Genomic DNA, 18,543 nt, shown 5'->3' with positions numbered 1-18,543 from the left:
GATTTTTGTTTTTTGTTTTTAACTAGCATTAGCCCACTTGTTCATTTGTTGGTGAGTTTCAATGGGGTATTCTCAACTTTCACATTGTTATAAACACCTGCCATATATCAGCTTTTGTTGTGCTCTAGATACGGCCTTCTGGTTATCTGTTAGTCATCAAAGAATTTTGTCAAACAGACAAAATGGTTCCTTTCAATTTTACAAATGAGAGAAAGAAGACTCGGTGACTTTAATTAAACTGCTCAAGTTGTCACAACTAATAAATAATGGAACCAGAATTCAAATATCCATCCATTTGAATAGAATCCAATTAAAATTCATGGAGGCTGGACAGGTCTCATTAAACGATTATACTTTTTGAAAAAATTATATGAAAATGAAGTAATAAACCCCTAGAGAATAATTATACATGACAGACTGTTTTTAAAATTGTTTGATTATAGAAATGAATGTGATGTCTACACGTAACTTTTCACTTTTGAGTCCTTAAAGATGTATATGAAGGTGTGCCATCTTATATTTTCCAGCACAATATAGATTAATATTGAAAATAACTGAAAGGCTTTTAAACTCATTATGGTATTCAAATGATTCACTGATAGTTTAGTTTGCATTACCTTAGGCAATCTTGTCTTGTTGTCGGGATTACCTTTGGGAACAAAGTCTTTAATAAGCCGAGATCGGTCATAATTAACATGTTCTGAATCATCCATGTAATCTTTATCTTTTCCGAGTGCTAGAAAAGAGAAAGAAAAAATTACATTAATTTTTCTTTTCTCTCTTTATCATGTTTTCACAAGGTTTATCCAAATATATTTTTTATGACCCATATATCCAATAATCAAAGAGTGTACTATCATGAAAATCTTGTGAATTAATTAGTGAATTAATGCTGATTCTAGGGTAACTTTAATAAGTAAATGCATCTCTGGTATTTGATGGACTTAAACTTCCTAAAAATAAAATTCGAATCATAGAAGCACTATTGGATACATCATCTCTTTTGAATTTGGAGAGATATTTGCAGGAATTCAACAGATTCTTAAGCATTTATTTGCTTCATTGAAAACTCTATTAATTTTGCGAATTTGCTTTCTTAAGAGTGAGAAAATTTTCTAAATGTGGATTTAGCTGAAGGGTGCAAGAAATCAGAGAAATAACAGAAGGAATGCGAACAAACATTACAAGGAAGATAAAAAATTAGGAGATTGAAATGTTACAACTGCAAAAAAGATTAAAAAATGATAACATTTGAATGATGAAAAAGGGAATGATGCTGTAATGTCAATCACATATAAGAATGTACATGAATAATGGACAAGCTATAATCAATGTAAAAGAGTAATATAAGAATTCTCGAGGGTACTGTATGACCAAGAACTCTTGACACTTCACAAAGTTCATATTCCTTGTGATACAAATATCTCTTCAAATTAAAAAAACAGATTCCTATATATTTAGATTTTTTAAACAAAACTGTTTTGCAGTTATTTTATTCAATCTGTTAATGCCTATCAAACATGAATTTTGACATGAATGACTATATACAGTACTTCAAAGAGTTCAATCATTTTACTTAGTATTTTAACAGGATAAAAACAATTTTGTTCACAACATTCACTAATTTCTTTTAATAGTAATGTTTAAAATCTGATAGTAGTATCAAGTTGTTAGCAGTGAAATTGGACAGATCATATTATTTTTTAGTCCAGAGTTGATTTTCAATTATATTAAAATGCTCTCAGCATTTAAGGTTATACCTAGACCTATTAATAACAGCTAACACTAGTGGTCAACATTTCCTGACATATTAAGAGCCTAAAACTTTACATGTGTTATATCCTTTAATCTTTAAAACAAGTCTACAAAGTGGGTATAATTTTTTTTACCTATATTTAACAAAAAAAATAGCTTAAGGCATATGGAAATTAGGTAGCATGCCAGTGTCACTAAACCAGTAAGGGGTACATCTAGAACTGAAACACACCTAGATTTGACTCCAAAACTGATGTTTGTGAATATAATTTCATGTTTCCAAGATTTATGCAAATGATATTTAATTCATTCAACAATTATTTATTAAGTCTACAGTATGTTAGACATTTTTTCATGATTTGGAGATATAGCAGCAAACAAAACCCTGCCTTCATGGAACATGAAAGTAAGGGAAGAAAAACAATAAACAGACAAAAATAGTAAGTAAAAATACCCAGTGCATTGGACAAAATTACACTAGGGGGGAACAATGCAGGTGTCAAAGTTGGGGAGGAGGGAATATTATTTTAGCACAGAGAATTGTAATAACATACCAGCATAGACCCAGTGAGGTGAGACAGTTGGGTTGCACAGTTAAGCCTAGGGAAGAATGATCCAGATGAAGAAAATTAAAACGCAAAACCCGGAGTTGCCTTGAACTGCTGTCAGGTGAGTGAGAAAGAACTAAAATTATAGTTTGTTGGAGCAGTTACCAAAACCCTAGCATGTTCAACTTGCTGATTTGTAAGGCACAGAGGGCTTAATGATTCTCTTTCCCTTCCTCCCCCTCTCCTTCCTTTCCTTTGTCCCTATATCTCTGTCTCCCTCTCTTTCTCTCTCCATATTTTTTTTTTCTTTTAATATTAGAGACAAAGAAAGAGATCCTTGTGTGGTTAAACAGCAATAGGTAAACAGAGTGCTATCGAGAAGAGTGCACTGGCCCGGGGGTCACAAAACCATCATTTCTCATCCTAAATCTGTCCTGTCCTGAGTATGTAATTTCTTTTCCCTGAGAATCTATTTCCTCATCTGTAAAATAGAGGTTTTTTTGAAGACTATCTCAGAACTTCTTTTAAGCTCTAAAAAATACTTGATTACTAATTTAATGCTCAAAAAAGATAAAGTGCAGTTATATCAATTAGTGTAATTCTAATGGAACACAACAAATACTATTTATAGAAGTTTTTCTCATTCATTTAAACCTATTCCATTCACAATTTAATTTTTTAGAATGAACTTTTTATGTTTTGCCTAGTTTGCTTTGACTTTTCTTTTCTTTCCTTTCTATGTCAATTCCTATAACACAAATATTCCTGGAACAGGAACATGCTTACATCATCAACTTGCTGGAGGACAGCTCAGTTTTGAAAGACTTATGAAATGCTGACTTTATGAAACATTTTCAGATCTTCCTCTGTCCCTTCCTGCCACAAGGCCCCAACAAATACTGATCATTTTCTCTTCTTAATTCTATCACATTTATTTTATTTTGTTTTTTCCCTCCCCTTACTATTTTCATTTCCTCCTTCCTGCCCTTTCTCTCTACCTTCCTTTTTTCTTTTTGTAACTCCTTTTATTTTATCTGAATTGAGACAAAATTATCCTAGGGCCATATCCTATTGCTTTATCATTTGTTTTTAATTTACTACAAAGTCTAGGACAGCTTGGGGATTAACAGATTAGTTAATTAAAACAATGAAAAGGAAGAAATGTATTTGTTATTTTGGAAAATATTGATCCTAAATGATACAATTTAAAATTTTCTTCTGTTTATTTATTTATTTTATTCCTAAAATCATAATCTAAAGGAAAGAAAATCTATGTTCACAATTACCCCCTATTAAGCCTATGGGTAATAAAATAAACAATTACTATCTTAATAAATAGTAACTCCCTTCTTAAAGTTAGCACAGGCCAAAATCCTGACTTCTTATTTTCTCTTATACTCCATGTTCAATCCTTAATTAAATTCTGTTGACTTTGCATGAAACATCATTTTTCTGCTTTGCTTTACTCTTTAGCACATATCAGTATCTAACATGCAGCATGCTGTTACTGCTTTATGTTCATTTAATACCTGTTTTTCTCACCAGGGTATTTGTGGGCCAGTTCTTTTCTTTGTTCACTTTTGTTTCCTTTTTTGTTCAGTACTTTATCCCTAACATCTAGAAAAACATCTGATATGTAGATGTCATTCAAGATTTGTTAAGTAACTAAGTGGATTTCCATGTCTATCAAATGTCTGAACTACCCTCAAATTACATCTGATTATTTATCATTATTTATCACCTTTTATGGTATCTTAATCCAAGTCATCACCAGCTCATGAGCAGAAGTCTTGTAAGAGTCTTCTAACTTATATTCCTATTACTATGTTTTGCCCCTGCCACATGGCAGCCAGAATGGTCCTTTAAAAGCTAACTTAAATTACATTAAAACTCTACTCAAAGCCTTCCAATAGTTTTGTAGCTGCAAGTAAAAGTCATAGTCTATATTATTTATGGCACACTGAGTATGCATCATCTGACTCCTTACTACCACTTCTTCTCCCTCTCCTATAACCCTGCCCTCACTTTCTCTAATCCAGCTGCACTGAGTTACTTGATGATAAATATTTTCTCACCACAGGGCCTTTGCACTTGTTCCTTGCTCTGCTAAGAATGTTCAACCCCTATTTCAGGCATGGTTCTGCTTATGTCATCATGTCAGAGAATCTCTTCTTGACCACTGTTTCTAAAGTGAAACCTCCCATAGTTCTCTGTTTCCTCATAGAGCTTTATTAGTTTTATTAGCACCTGACATAAAGTGATAACACATAACACATACAAACATACATGCTATATATAAAGCATCACCTGACATTAAGTTATAACATAGATATTCAATGTATATATTTATGCCATATATCTACACACACACACATATACACACATATATATATACACATGTATATGTATATATATGTGTGTATATATATATATATGTATATATAAATGAACAGATGTATGTTAACATGCATATATTTGTGCTTATATCTTCATAAAAGACAGAGAAATAAACAAAGTGAGAATAAGCTGAGAGATGGTTATCTGACTCTTTCCACTATAAGTACCATCACTGTAGTGACTGTTGTGTTCATTGCTACATTCCCAGTATTTAGTTTATTTGATGATGATTTTTGTAATTAATAGTGTATTAATCAAGAGTCCAATCATTAAGAAATATAGACTTTCAGAAAACAAAACATTCAACAACTTTCCAGTAGAGTAGGTAACAGCATAATTTTGATCAGAACAGATGGAACTCTTGCTGTTCTCTGGTATGAATGAAAGGAAGACATACACCCTTATAAAAAAACAGACAAATTGGATTTTGTGAGAATTAAAAGTTTTGTGCTTGAATGAATGCCATTAAGAAAGTGAAAAGACAGAATGGGAGAAAATATTTGCAAATCATGATTTAATAAAGGAGTTGTATATATACACAACTCTTACAACTCAATAAAACAACCCAGTTCAAAAATGAGCAAATGGATCTGAACAGACATTTCTCAAAAAATGATATACAAATGGCCAAAAAACACATCATTAGCTATCATTGAAATACAAACCAAACTCACAATGAGACCACTTCATACCCACTAGGATGGCTAGCATCAAAAAGCCAGACACTAACAAGTGGCAGTGAAGATGTGGAGAAATCAAACCCTCATACACTGCTGATGGGAATGAAAAATAGTGCAGTTGCTATGAAAAAACAGTCTAATGGTTCTTTGGAAGTTTTAACACAGAGTTACCAGATGATTCTGCATTCTACTCCGAGGTATATACTCAAGATAAATGGAAACAAGTTCACAAAAAACATGTACACAAATGCTTATAGAAGCATTGTTCATAAAAGCCCAATGTGGAAACAAACCAAATGTCCATCCATCAACTGATGAACAGATAAATAAAATAAGCTTTATCTATACTGTGGAATATCATTCAGTAATAAAAAGAATGAAGTGCTGATTAATGCTGAAACATGGATGGACCCTGGAAATATTATACTAAGTGAAGAACTGTCAGTCACAAAAGACCAAGTATTCTGTGATTCCATTTATAAGAACTGTCCAGAATAATCTGTAGGGAAAGAAAAATTAGTGGTTGCCTATGGCTTCGGGGATTGGGATGTGTATAACCAATAGGTATGGGGTTTTTTTTCTAGGTGATGAAATGTTCTAAAGTTGATTGTGGTGATAGGTGCAGATCTCTGTGATATACTAAAAAACACTGTAAACTTTAAACAGGTGAATTGCATGGGATGTGAATTATATCTCAATAAAGCTGCTACATTTAAGAAAAAAACCTAAGATTCTCAAAGCTTAAGAAAATTCTTTAAAATGTTGAAGTTGAGAGCCTGATGTAGTGGACAAAGAACTAATAATGGTTTCAGTAAATCCAAGTTAAAATTTTGGTCATAGCTTTTATTAGTTGGGTGGCAGTGGGTCAGTTATAGTTTCTTAATCTGAAAATCTGGGAAAATAAAATTTTTCTTGTTTCAAGAATTAAATGGAATAATCTATGTGACTTGTACACATAAGGTATTGAAGAAATAAATACATATTCCCTTTCTTTGGTCTTTCTTTAAATTCACAATTTTAGTATTTAGGAATCTATAAAACCAATTATGTAGTTTGGGGTACAAAAAACACCATTGTTTTCCATTATAAGCCTAATGTAATTATCTTGAGTATGCTAATTCACAATTTAAAATTTAATCTATAAATCGTTATTCCGATCATCAATAATATGATTTATAATGAAAACTTTTGTTGAGTCAAGTGGTTATCCATTAAGTCTTCTAAATTTTGTTTGTAAACCAGCACCAGCTCAAAACTTGAGATGGATCAATATGGTTACTTGGATTTCAACATAACCCTTAAAGCTATCTCTCGGAGTATAATTTTAATAGCCAAATTATTTAATAGCATTCTTCTTTATTATAACTCCATTTCATTTCATTACTTTGTTACATTGTACTATAACTGCAGAAGCATCTGGGACTACATAAGGTAACTCTTAGACAATGTAAATATGTGTGAGTGACATTATTAGTTGGCCTCCACTTACGTGCAGCTATGTGACCTTCCCATACATTACGATGATAGCATGTTCCACGATTGCCAGCATGAGCTTAGAGTTGCCTAAGGTTATTTTCATACTTTATAGTTTATATACCACGCCCAAGATATATTCTCTTACTTGCATCTCACAAAAGCTCTTAAATTCTGCTCAATTTCTATTTATAATAAGGAATAGAACATGATTTATCCCTTCTCTAGTTAGTGATAGAGTAACTACCTAAAACTGGATCTTCTGACTGCTAATAAATTCTACGATTTAAAAAGTTATTCCACCAGTTTCTTGTGAAGAATAAATCTCGGGGTCCATATATGGTTTACTCAGTGGTTACAGCATGGTAGTAATGAAGATTTAGACTTACTCTTTGCAGTTCTTTTGTTGCCTGTTCTAACACTGTCACTGCTCTAAAGTCCTGACACAAGCTAGTCATGGTGAGGGTATTGCAGGAGCTGTAGTCAGTCAGCCCCATGACTCTATACAAATCCTGCAGATAAACTGCTTTCTACTGTGTTAATGTGCCACTGTTTATTCTATCCACATCCATCCTTCCATACATTATGCCCAATTCCATACCCAATCAGCATTTATCCATCATTGAGTAGATAGCCTGTGCTAGCCTATATGAATAAGACAGATATGAATAGCAAAGTATTGTCATCTACGTGAACAGTCATTTATAAGAATATGAGGAAGCATCTAAATGACTTTGAATCAGGGAGGACTTTACAGTAAGAGTAGTTTTAAAAAGGCATTCTCCTACTACTTAAGAAGGGTGATGACTATTAGGTCTTTAAATGCTCTACAGAAAGATTTGTCCATACAACTTAAATGTAAAAGAGGAACATAATCAATTTGGGTGTTTAGTGAGAAAGATCACAAAGGGCTTATTATTAACAGGTGAGAAAACTCAGTGACAAATGACATCATGGAGAAAAAGCAATGGGTGAATTCTACTGCAGGTTCCCTAAGGACAGGTGAGTCAATATTCTCTTTTCTTTCATCTATTTGTCAGTCCTTTCACTAATCCTAAAACTACTGAGTACCTACTCTGTGCTAGGTACTGTCCTTGATTCTGGACTACAAGCGTCAACAAGATCAACAAAATCTTTTTCCTCTGGAAACAGAGAGGGAGAAAAATAGATCATATAATTTCAGGTAATACTTCTTAAGTATCATAAATAAAAATAAATCAAGATTAGGGAATACAAGTGAAGCTTGTATGAATCTGGTTTATTTCAGTGTAGTGCCCTGAGAGAAGAGTAAGCTTATAATGAACAAAAAACAAAAGAAGGTTGGAATGGCTTCAGCATTGTGAGTTAGGGAAGCATTAGGAAATGGCCCAGAGAAACCAGGCCCAGATATCCTGAAAAGCCTCTGAAGGCCACAATAAGAAGTTTACACTTTAAATGTAGTGAGAAACCTGGAGAGATCTGAGCAGAAAAATGATGAGATTTAATTTTCCTTTTATTAAAGCCTCCTGAAGCTGCTGTGCAGGATATAGACTCAAAGGAGACAAGAGTTGGAACAGAGGCCAGTCAGGAAGATATTGCTCTGGTCTGCCTGGAAATGGCAGCAGATTGGCCCAGGGGGCAGCACGGAATACGGCACTTGTAGGAGAAAGTCGGATTCCGAGATTCAGATTCTGAATATAATTTTTAAAATGAGCCAAGAGGACTTACTTAAAGTGTTTAATAAACAACTGAAAAGATTTACAGTGACTATGAGGCTGTCACAACTAGAAAATAATATGTCCTTTCAATACAATTGTCTTATTTCTGTAATCCTCAAATAAATTGGTAGCATTAGTAGAAAATTATTTTTTATGCCAACTTAACATGAAACACTATTGGAACAATGAAAATTAGTGAAAGTTATGCAGTATTACAAAAAGAAACCAAAATTACCATGTACTCATTTGACCAAAACTGTTTTAAGAAATAAGGCATTCCACTAAGTTAAACTATTAATTTCATGGAAAGCTAACAAAATGCCTTAATGATCTAATATAAACCACTTCCTGAAGGAGTTTCATAACATTGGCAAAATGTTGATTTCACGAGATTAGATAGATGTATATTTTGGTTAGTTGGACTCAAATTATGTTGGTATTAACGAGTCCTGTTTATTTCAATTAAATGTTCACTGATTTTACTGCAGCACAGGCATAGACATAATCAAGCACTGGTTACTTGTTAATATGAATGTGTCTACCATGTCATTTTCCAGCATACTAACAAGGAAAATGGTGAATGATGGTAGCAGAGCTCCCAGGATTGATGGACAAGATTATTGCCACACCAGGACTTCAAATCATTGTTACATTGATCAGCACGTTCCAGAATGATTGTGTGTGTGTGTGTGCATGGTATATGTGTCTGGGGAGGTGTCTGTGTTGAATGGATCCCCTGGCTTTGTGAGCTCATCTATGAAAAGTATAATTAAAGGCTCAAAGGTGGCAATAAAAAGAATGAAAGGAGAAAACCAAACATAATGTATACCTCTCAACCTGATTAGCTTTCTTTAATCATCTCCCAAATGTGTTTTACCATGCACTGTTATCCCCCATCCATTGCTGCTCCCAGACCGATACTTATTTTTATCCTGCAGAGCTAGTGTTCTGTGGATAACACTAATCACTTTTCCCATTAAAAGGTCTCTGTTCCAGTTGTGGTGATTATGAGAGAAGGTGAGGGATTAAGACTTCCTGAGTTGGAATCTCAGTTCTCCATTGGCTTAGCTAGTTGGCATTTGGCAAGTTATTTTATGTCTTAGCAAATCAAGTTCCTCATCTGTAAAAAAGATGCTGATAATGGTTCCTAATACAAAGAATTGTTATGAGAATTAGTGAGATAATTCAGGTAGAGAGTTGTGCAATAAGAGTTCAGCAAATTATTGTTATTCCACTCTGACCTAAGAATCACATTTGGGTGATATAGAAACAGCTAGTTACTGAAGATATCTCTGAGCCGAACATACTTTGGTGTGAAAGATAAGCTTAGTGATGCAATAAAGCAATGAACAAATATTTGTTGAACCTCTGTGACAATGTGCTAGAAGCTGTGATGGAGTTATGCCACTTCATTTAATTAAAAAACCTGCAAAGCATAGATCATTAATTCCAATTTACAAATGAGATCACTGAGGCTCAGAGAAGTTGGTAATATGCCACAGTCACACACCTAGTAGATACAGGAATGATATTTGACCAATGTCTGATAGGAAAAACAGCATTTTATTCATAATATACTACAAATCCTGTTAGGCAACTTGAGCATAAATTTCCAGCTCTAAATCAATGAACATCCTCCATAGCTCTCGTTTAGAACAATGAAAAACATCGATCCTCAATGAAAGACAGACTTCATGCAGTTAACCCTGCCACAGCATTATATTCCCATGGGGCAGTTCAAAATAATTCACAGTAAAACGGAAAATCCATTAATTAGATACATCAGTCACATTACAAAAACCATATCAGAGCTTGTTGGTACTTGGAAGTTCCCATGCATTAACCAACCCAATGCCAGAACCTGGTAGTCTGCATTTTAAAAGCAAAATTAGAGAGTGTAACTTCTCTGGTATAAAAGAGCACGTGATGCTAAAATACTTCTTATTTGTGCTTTATTTAATTACACTCCTGGTATATTTCCTGTGATTTTGTTTGACATCTTCTCAAAGATGATAAAAGCATGCATATTATAATTATGCAGCTGACTCTAAGAAAGTATTTCCTAGACAGATGGATTCCTGGAATGCTCGGTGATACTACAGTCAGCTACAGCTTCATTCTCACCTTCATTATAAAGGTGAGTATCTCATGTGTGCATGTTTAAACCACCAGAAGTTGTGATGCTTCCCTAATGGAAAGAATGATGGACTGATGCTGGGGTGCTAAAATACTCAGTACTTGTAAAGATATAAATTTAAGTCAAGTGTAAGTCAAGTGTGTCAAATGATTGAGACACATGAGAATGATGAGAAAAGAAATGTGGAATTTAGGGTATCCAATTATATTAAGCATTTAGAGAAAATGTTAATATTTAGGATGGAAAGCTGTCAAAAATAAGATACACGGAATTGAATAGAAAGGTTTGCATGACTAGAGTGATTGCTATGCTATTAACAAGTACTAATTTGGGAGAATTATTAGTGAAAGGTTCTCTGCAAACTATATGGATTTTAGAAAAGGTTTTTGTTCTTGTCTTTTTTCTACTTATCAGAAAATAACTAACAATAGTAACCTCTTTCAGAATTAATTACTATGGAAATACCTTTGTACTCAAATTGCGTGTATTTGTTCTGATTAAATGTTCTTTTTGATGTTGTAAATGAAATGAACCAGCTGGTGGCTATCTTCCTTTAATTAGGAAACTTAATAAGCCAGCACTGTTTATATGCCATACACAAAAAATGAATATTATAAGAACATGACTAATTTGCAGTCAGAGTGCTATTATAAATAACACAGCTCATGGTTTAAAAAATTATGAAAAAGTACCTTAATATCTCATCTCATCTGAGGGTTTCATTCCCAGGCAGATGCACTATGGATTCCGTGAGACCAAGAGATGACAACGAAATGGGCCTTGGGGTAAAAGGGTTTATACCCGGCTTTATTCTCACAGTGGTAGGTTGAGCACTAGAATCACATCTGCATCCAGCAGTCTGCAGGTCCAGAATCCACCTCCATCTCTGTCCCCACCCAGAGCACTGGGCAGGCTCCTTATACAGTGACTCAGTCAATAATAGCTCATTGCCAAAGGGTGTGGAAGCAGTAGCCTAGCAGTCGGCCAATCACGTTATCAAGTAGTTCAGGGTCCAGTGAGGATCCTGGCCATAGGAACTTCCATTTTCCCCACAGTCCTCAGAGAGAAATCAAGACATAAGTTTTAGGCTAGAGATTCTTAATTCTGTCTGCATTCAATATTTACCTGGGGAATAGTTAAAATTATGTATCTCAGTTTCATTCCTCAGACTAATTAAAACTGATTCTCTGGAGTTGGAACCCAGGGAGTTTTAAAAGCTCCTGGTGACTTGCATGCATAGCCAGAATTGAGAACCCAAGACACTGGCAATGCAGCCAGGCCACTAATGTATTTATTATTGAAAACTGAGGGCTTAACTTCTGCAGGTTTAAAAAAATTCACTCTGAGGTTGTAATATAAGTATTAGAACAAATTAGTATTACTTTTTGATAAATTCTCGCTTTATTTTATTTCTATTCTATTTCTACAAAGGAAAAGCCCCAGTTCAAAGGCATTCATAGGCAAGTCCAGCAAACTACAGGTTTGAAGGTAAATCTTGCTCAACTGACAGAAATCATATGACATAACACCAAAAGACAAAAGAGGAGGTTGAGTAAACTCATCTCTGTTATAGGAAAAATAAATAAAAATTATAATGCCTAGTAATGGAGGGGTGGTTTAGGATCTTTCAGGATCACTGTTTCTCCAAGTACTATCATCCAGTTTCAAATTTCAGTTTCAAAAATTATCTATAGAATCGTGTGCTATTTGTGCTGATATATGAGTGAACTCCCTACTTACCAAAAAATTCTGATGTGAATATTTTTTTATATATTATATAACATCTGCATATGTTGTTTAGAGGTAGGGCAAAAGAGAGTAAAGACAATAAGAATAAATATAACAGCCATAAATAATTTCACCACATGGATAAACTAGCATATTGGTATATGTCTAACTCTTTCCCAATACATTTTTAACTAAAATGAGAGGATATCTACATTTATATTTAAGCTATTTTTTTCCCACTTAGCAATATACACTAAATCCTCAATAATGCAATTTATAAATGGCTATGTGATATTCTAGTACGTAGATGTTTTACAGTTTAACTACCCCTCATTACTAGATTATTTGATTTGCTTTCATTTCTAAGTCTGACAATCATTATGAAGAAAGCTGTGAGAAAAAAGTGTTTTTCTTTCTGATTTTATTTTTCTTGGGATAGGTTTTTAGATGTAAAATTCTCTACTGAGTCCCTAAAAATATATGCTCTACAGGTTTCCTTCTTTGGTCCATACAATAAAATATCTCATCAAAGAGCCATTTATCATCAACTTGTTGAGAGAGTAAAGATGCAGAGTTCAAGATGCCTGAATGAGCTTAGCGGTATTTTGTTTGCTGTCCTTTGCTCTGGATACTTTATTAGCGTAGTAATAAAACAACTTCCAAAGAGCAAAAACCTTCAAAGAGTTTTCTAAAATTCTGATGGAAGAGTGTTAACTGATGTAGTAGTTTAGCCTACAATTTGTGCAAAAGTGGGAAGAAAGAGTGGATCTCCTTAGCCAAATCCTAGAGATGTCTGGACTCATATATGGCAGATAAATAGAGGCAGAATCAGGGGTGAAAACAAGAAAACTGAAGGCCTGACAATAGAACATGAAAACACAACCCCTTTCTCTAAAGAAATCCAGAATTTGAGAGCACTAATGTGGGGATTGGCACCTCAGAGTACAGTCTTCGAGCTGAGCTGACATTGGGTGAGTCATCTAAGTAACGGCTCCTTAGCCATTTACTCTACAGTGAAGTCTTTCCATTTCCAAGACTTTCTATGTACTCAGAGGTCTGAATCAGCCTTCCTGTTCTTTTGTTTTTAAATGTAAACAGATGACCAAACATCACCAAATATTTTAGGAAATTCTACAACCTATAAAAGAATGACTAATTTAAAAAGGCAGAAAAACTGATCCTTGGAACTATATTTAAACTAATTTAGACTAATATTTAAACTAACATTTAGACTAATATTTAAAGAGCATAGGAAAATTTAAGACAGTCACATGTGTTATTAGAGAGATTAGAGATATGGTAGTCATAAAGTAAAATAGGATGCTCTGAAAAGTTACATTCTGAAAACAAAAAAAGTTTCTTGGAAATTAAATTCCAAACACATATATGATTGCATGCCCCCAACACACATACAAACAAAATGACATTTGGAAAATTCTTGAACCAAGGCAGAAATCAAAATCATGAGATGAAAGAAAATGTCTAACTTTTAATTGGATTTCCAGGAAAAAAAAAAAGAAAACAAAAATACATAAGTATTTTTATACAGAGGTAGAAAGAAGACATGTGATATGATGAACTAAAAGGTCCAATGATCTCAAGCGGAATGAATTAAACCACACTCGTGTGTAATCTCACATACCACAAAACACAATGTTGGGAAATTTTATAGCACAAAAGTTAAAAAGATAAAAAGTTAAAAAAAATCAATTAGAAAAGAGTGAAAATCAGACAGCAATGGGTTTCTAGATACTAGAAGACAGTGAATCAGTCTCCAAATTTTGAAGAAAATTCTTCTTAATCTAGAATTTTATAACCAAGCAAATACAGCCAAATGTAAAAGCCAATTGAAGTCCTTCAGATATACAATAACTCAGAAAGTTTGCACCTCACATCAATATTCAGAAGTAGTTACTTAAATATACACTCTGACAAAAAAAGAATGAAATCTAAAAAAAAGGAGGAATAATGGTGTAGAGAAAATTAAAGTTCCTGTGGCCACCTGACCCTGGTAGGCTTGCTCACTACACACTTGTGGGCACTGCATTATTATTGTCTCTATATAAAGACCTATGCCAGTGCTCTGGGTTGCACGGTTGCAGGAGAGCAGAGGCTGGAGTGGTGGCAGCGTCAAGGAGAGAGACTGAGACAGCTGCGGGGGCAGAGGGGCCCAGAGGGGGCCCAGAGGCAGAGACCAGCTTGCTGCACGCAGACCTGCTCTGAGGCGAATGGGGTTCTAGCGCTTGACCTGCCACCGTGGGAAAAATGTTGGGAATAAACCCTTTCACCTCAAGAACATTCCATTGTCATTTTTTGGTCTCACCAAACCAAGAATGAATTTGTCCAGAGCTGAAACTCTCAGGCAAGACAATGGGAGACATTAGAAACTGGAATTAATCCAGTGAAAAGTCAGTGAACGCCAAGAAATTTCTTAAAGAAGAGTGAAATGAAAGGTATAAAAACAAAAATCTTACATAATGGGGATATTTAGAAGAAGGGATATTTTCTTCTAAGAAGAAAAATTATCAGATAATCTAGGGAAATTAACAAAAAAACTGTGGTATAAACAATGAAGTAAGTTTAATGAGGCATAATTTTTTCTATTTGCTGGAGGGTTGGAAAGGGGAATCAATTTGACACTGACTCTAGGAATATTCAAAGTGTGGCAGAGAGGTCATAAAAATTTGGAACTATAGAAAAACGAAGTGAATCTGCCCAAAACCATTATTTTCATAGCTGTAATATATTTGCCAATAAGTCAAGAGATTCTTTTGCAGTGTGATGCAACATGGTATAAAAGTATAAATATATACTATTTAAAGTTACACATTTGATCAGCAGAGAGTTTAAAAATTTTAAATGGCAATACAACTATGAATAGGCTATTCAAACGAGCTAAATCTTCATCCAACATAACAAGGAAACAACAGAAAATGTTGAAATTTAAAAAATCTGGAAATAATGGTAAAAATTAATTTTTCCATAGATAATTAAAAGATATTTCCAAAAGAGTAACAGCAGAAGTTGTTAATTTTTTTTCAGTTATGGGATTGTTGTTCACTACACATCTATATTATTTAGATTACAAACTGTATGTGAAATTCTTTAGTCATTTTTTTAACCTTAGAATATTATACTCACACATAAGTGACAAAGGTCAAATATAATTTCTTTTTTCTTAAAAACATAATGTTCTAGATTTGAAGAAGACAGCTTACCATTGGAGAGGGGAAAAGAAGGAAAGAAATACTCAATATCAACTCACCCAAACAAAAATCACTGAGGTCAGCAAAAGAACATTTGAGCACTGAGTCTTTATTATCCTCCTCTGGGTTAACTGCAAGTAAAGAAGACATTTCATAGTTTTAGGAAATAAAAACATAACAGCAATTAGAAAAAATGACCATGGTGACTGATGGCCAAGCATGATGGCCAAGTATGAATAAATTTTTTTAAGTTAATGAGTTGAAATTAGTTATTTAAAATTTCACTCAATAAGAGAAAGATACATCTATATCATATTTTAGTATCTTTATCCTCTTGAACAATTAGCCATGTTCCTTCTTGGCCATGGATGTAAGCTATTTATAACTAGTAGTGCTTTTATTGAAAAGAGAATCTTGGTATTTTCAAGTTATCCAGAGGAAGCAGCAGCCCTGAGGAATCCTAAGAGAATGCATCCTCATAAGACAAAAGCTTCTTAAAAGGGGAATGAGAATACAAAACACACCCCATCCACTGAGCAGATTTTTGACTCCTGAAGAAAGAAATTTCCTAAAGGCATAATAGTGTGTCTCAAATGGGTAGATGTGTGTAGAAGACTAAGGGCAGTTACAAAGACTCCTTAATGTCGCATCTAGCTGGCACTTCTCTATATTTCAGCCCTTGTGTCATCTAAGGCTTCCATACCAACATTTGGTTGTCAGCACTTGACTAACCAGATCATTGTACAATCAGATCTTCACTGCTTTTTCAGTACTATTTAAAGTCTTTGGTCTTTATTTCTAGAAAAACAAGTTTATTATTGTTGACATATTCTGCTCCATTACTGGTTATAAGTTCCACGAGAAATAGCTGGTCTGTCTCCTCCTGCAAATGGCAAATATTAGGTCCAGGTTCCCATGGGGTTGGCTATCTTCAGGGCAAGGAAGAAATGAAAACACATCTGGCTAACAAATGGTCTTTTGTCTGACTGGCACAGTGTCCTATTCTTCTCCCTATGCCTGCCTTCTTCCTAATGAGCTCTATAAATTCTAGTAAAATGGACCAAGAAAGGAAGGAAGAGAGGGAGGAAGGAAAGAAAGAAGAAAGAAAGGAAGGCAGGCATGCAGGTAGGGAGGAAGGAAGAGAGGAAGGGAGGGAAGGTTTGAAAATTCTTCCTCTTTGTAAGCTGAATAAGAAAACAGGAAGAGCTGCTCACCTTGCTCTGCTTTGTCAGCGGAGATTGAGGTAACAGTAGTGGGAGCCTGTGATTCACTCTCAATTGACTGGAAGAGTGAAGTAGATTGGCTCAAGCTCTTTGAGTAAGCGTAGCTCTGGGTAAGGCAAGGCAGGGATCTCCGGGACGGTTTTAATGACATTTCTTTTGCTATCTCACTCTTGCTCATATTCATAAATACAATTCCAAAATGGTCTGTTTTAGCAATAAGAAATAACCAGCAGAAGTCAATAAATAACTTTAATCTTGTGATGGCTGTTTTCAGGAAAGTACTCTTGAAGAGCAACACCAAGAGATTAGAACAAATTTGATTTTATTTTGGTCAGGGAAAGTATGTGAAACTTTTGTCAAATATTTCTGAGAAATAAACAGCTCCTCTTCCAGCTTGAACTTGCACCATTTTTTAAAGGTTCTATGCAAGAGAAACTGATGTGTAAGTTCCCTTGAGGAGTTGAGAATAATGAGAATAATGATTCTGATTGTGTTTGGATAAATCTAATTATTTAGGTTTTCAAGCAGCAAAACAAATAAAACCTAATACATAAACATTCAAATGACTATTACTAAACACAGCCCTTCTTTCTGCATTCTATCCTGGCTTGAACACATGCATAATGCACAAACAGTGACCAAGAGCTGGAAAAAGACAGCAGTTATTACCAAAGCTGGCCAGCAGCAAGGGGTCAGTCAAGAAGGAGCATTACTGTGCTCAAGGTAACAGTCCCTCTCTTCATGCAGAGAAGGCTGATCTGCCAGAAGAGAGAATGCCCCTCAACAGTACTCTGCCTGCACAAGCAGAAGCCCCAGTAACTGTGTGCTCCAGACGAGAATGGCCCTGCTCCCTTGTGCCTATGCACTGGCATCCCTGATATGTCAATTTTAGGTCATTTCTCATCCCTGGAACTCTAATCTCGAAACATCTGTGACACTGACATTTCTGACAGCATCTCCTACCCAGACTGTGTCTCTGTATCCCTGGGAACTCAAGTTAAACATCAGAAAACCCACTCAATTTCATCCCAAGCTTTTTCTATGGATGATCCATCCCCTCCATAATCTTCCCCAAACATGGTACTGCTCTGCATTCCCTACCAATGTCACTACTTTCCATGCAGCCATCTCCAAGGGCAGCTCTTTTCTTTCACACAGCCTCAGAATTCACATCAACCTGACTTGAGGTGGAGTTAAGAGCCTTCTAGCTCCGAATGGCCTCTTTCAATGCATGCTTTCTCTTCACCCGGCTTCCCTGAGGCATAATTGACACATATAGTTGTATATCTGTTAAGTCTACAAAGTGATGATACACACACACACACACACACACACACTATGGGATGATTACCAAGATCAAGATAGCTAACACATCTATCACTTCACAGAGTTAACTCTTTTTTGTGTGTGGAGAGAATGTTAAGATTGACTCTTAGCAACTTTCAAGTATACAGCACTATGTTATTAACTATAGCCACCAGGCTGTACATTAAGCCCTTCTTAAAGTCTGTATCCTTTGACCTATATCTCCCCATTCTTCATCTGTCCTCTGTAAAAACAAACAGGCAGACAAATAAAACCCAAAATAGCTTTCAAATACCATCATTTGACTGTCCCTCTACTCTTCCTTGTTGCTGTCATTTTCATTTTTAACATCCAGGTTATTTCCCACTGTGTGTGAAAAATTTAGCTTCTAAGT

The 18,543-nt window shown here is 34.7% G+C and overlaps 1 protein-coding gene across 1 annotated transcript; it reads right to left on the bottom strand.

The window, feature by feature from the left end:
• Positions 1-458: 458 nt before the first annotated feature.
• LOC130685037 (anoctamin-3-like) lies at positions 459-17,028 on the bottom strand. The gene is made up of 3 exons (XM_057508210.1): positions 16,836-17,028; positions 15,681-15,752; positions 459-736 (listed from the first exon to the last, which is right to left on the bottom strand). Exons 1-3 carry the CDS (start codon positions 17,026-17,028, stop codon positions 459-461), a joined length of 543 nt encoding a protein of 180 aa, XP_057364193.1.
• Between the last annotated feature and the right edge of the window lie 1,515 nt (positions 17,029-18,543).

This window comes from Manis pentadactyla, chromosome 9 (genome assembly GCF_030020395.1).
Source record: "Manis pentadactyla isolate mManPen7 chromosome 9, mManPen7.hap1, whole genome shotgun sequence".
In the NCBI taxonomy this organism is placed as follows: domain Eukaryota; kingdom Metazoa; phylum Chordata; class Mammalia; order Pholidota; family Manidae; genus Manis; species Manis pentadactyla.
This window is presented reverse-complemented; position numbering and strand designations above follow the sequence as displayed.

Coding starts and splice junctions, on each gene's coding strand:
- LOC130685037 (XM_057508210.1), bottom strand. CDS start 17,028: ATGAATATGAGCAAGAGTGAGATAGCAAAAGAAATGTCATTAAAACCG. Junction 15,753..16,835: donor CGCTGACAAAGCAGAGCAAG/GTGAGCAGCTCT, acceptor CTTTACTTGCAG/TTAACCCAGAGGAGGATAAT. Junction 737..15,680: donor CCTCAGTGATTTTTGTTTGG/GTGAGTTGATAT, acceptor TCTCTTTTCTAG/CACTCGGAAAAGATAAAGAT.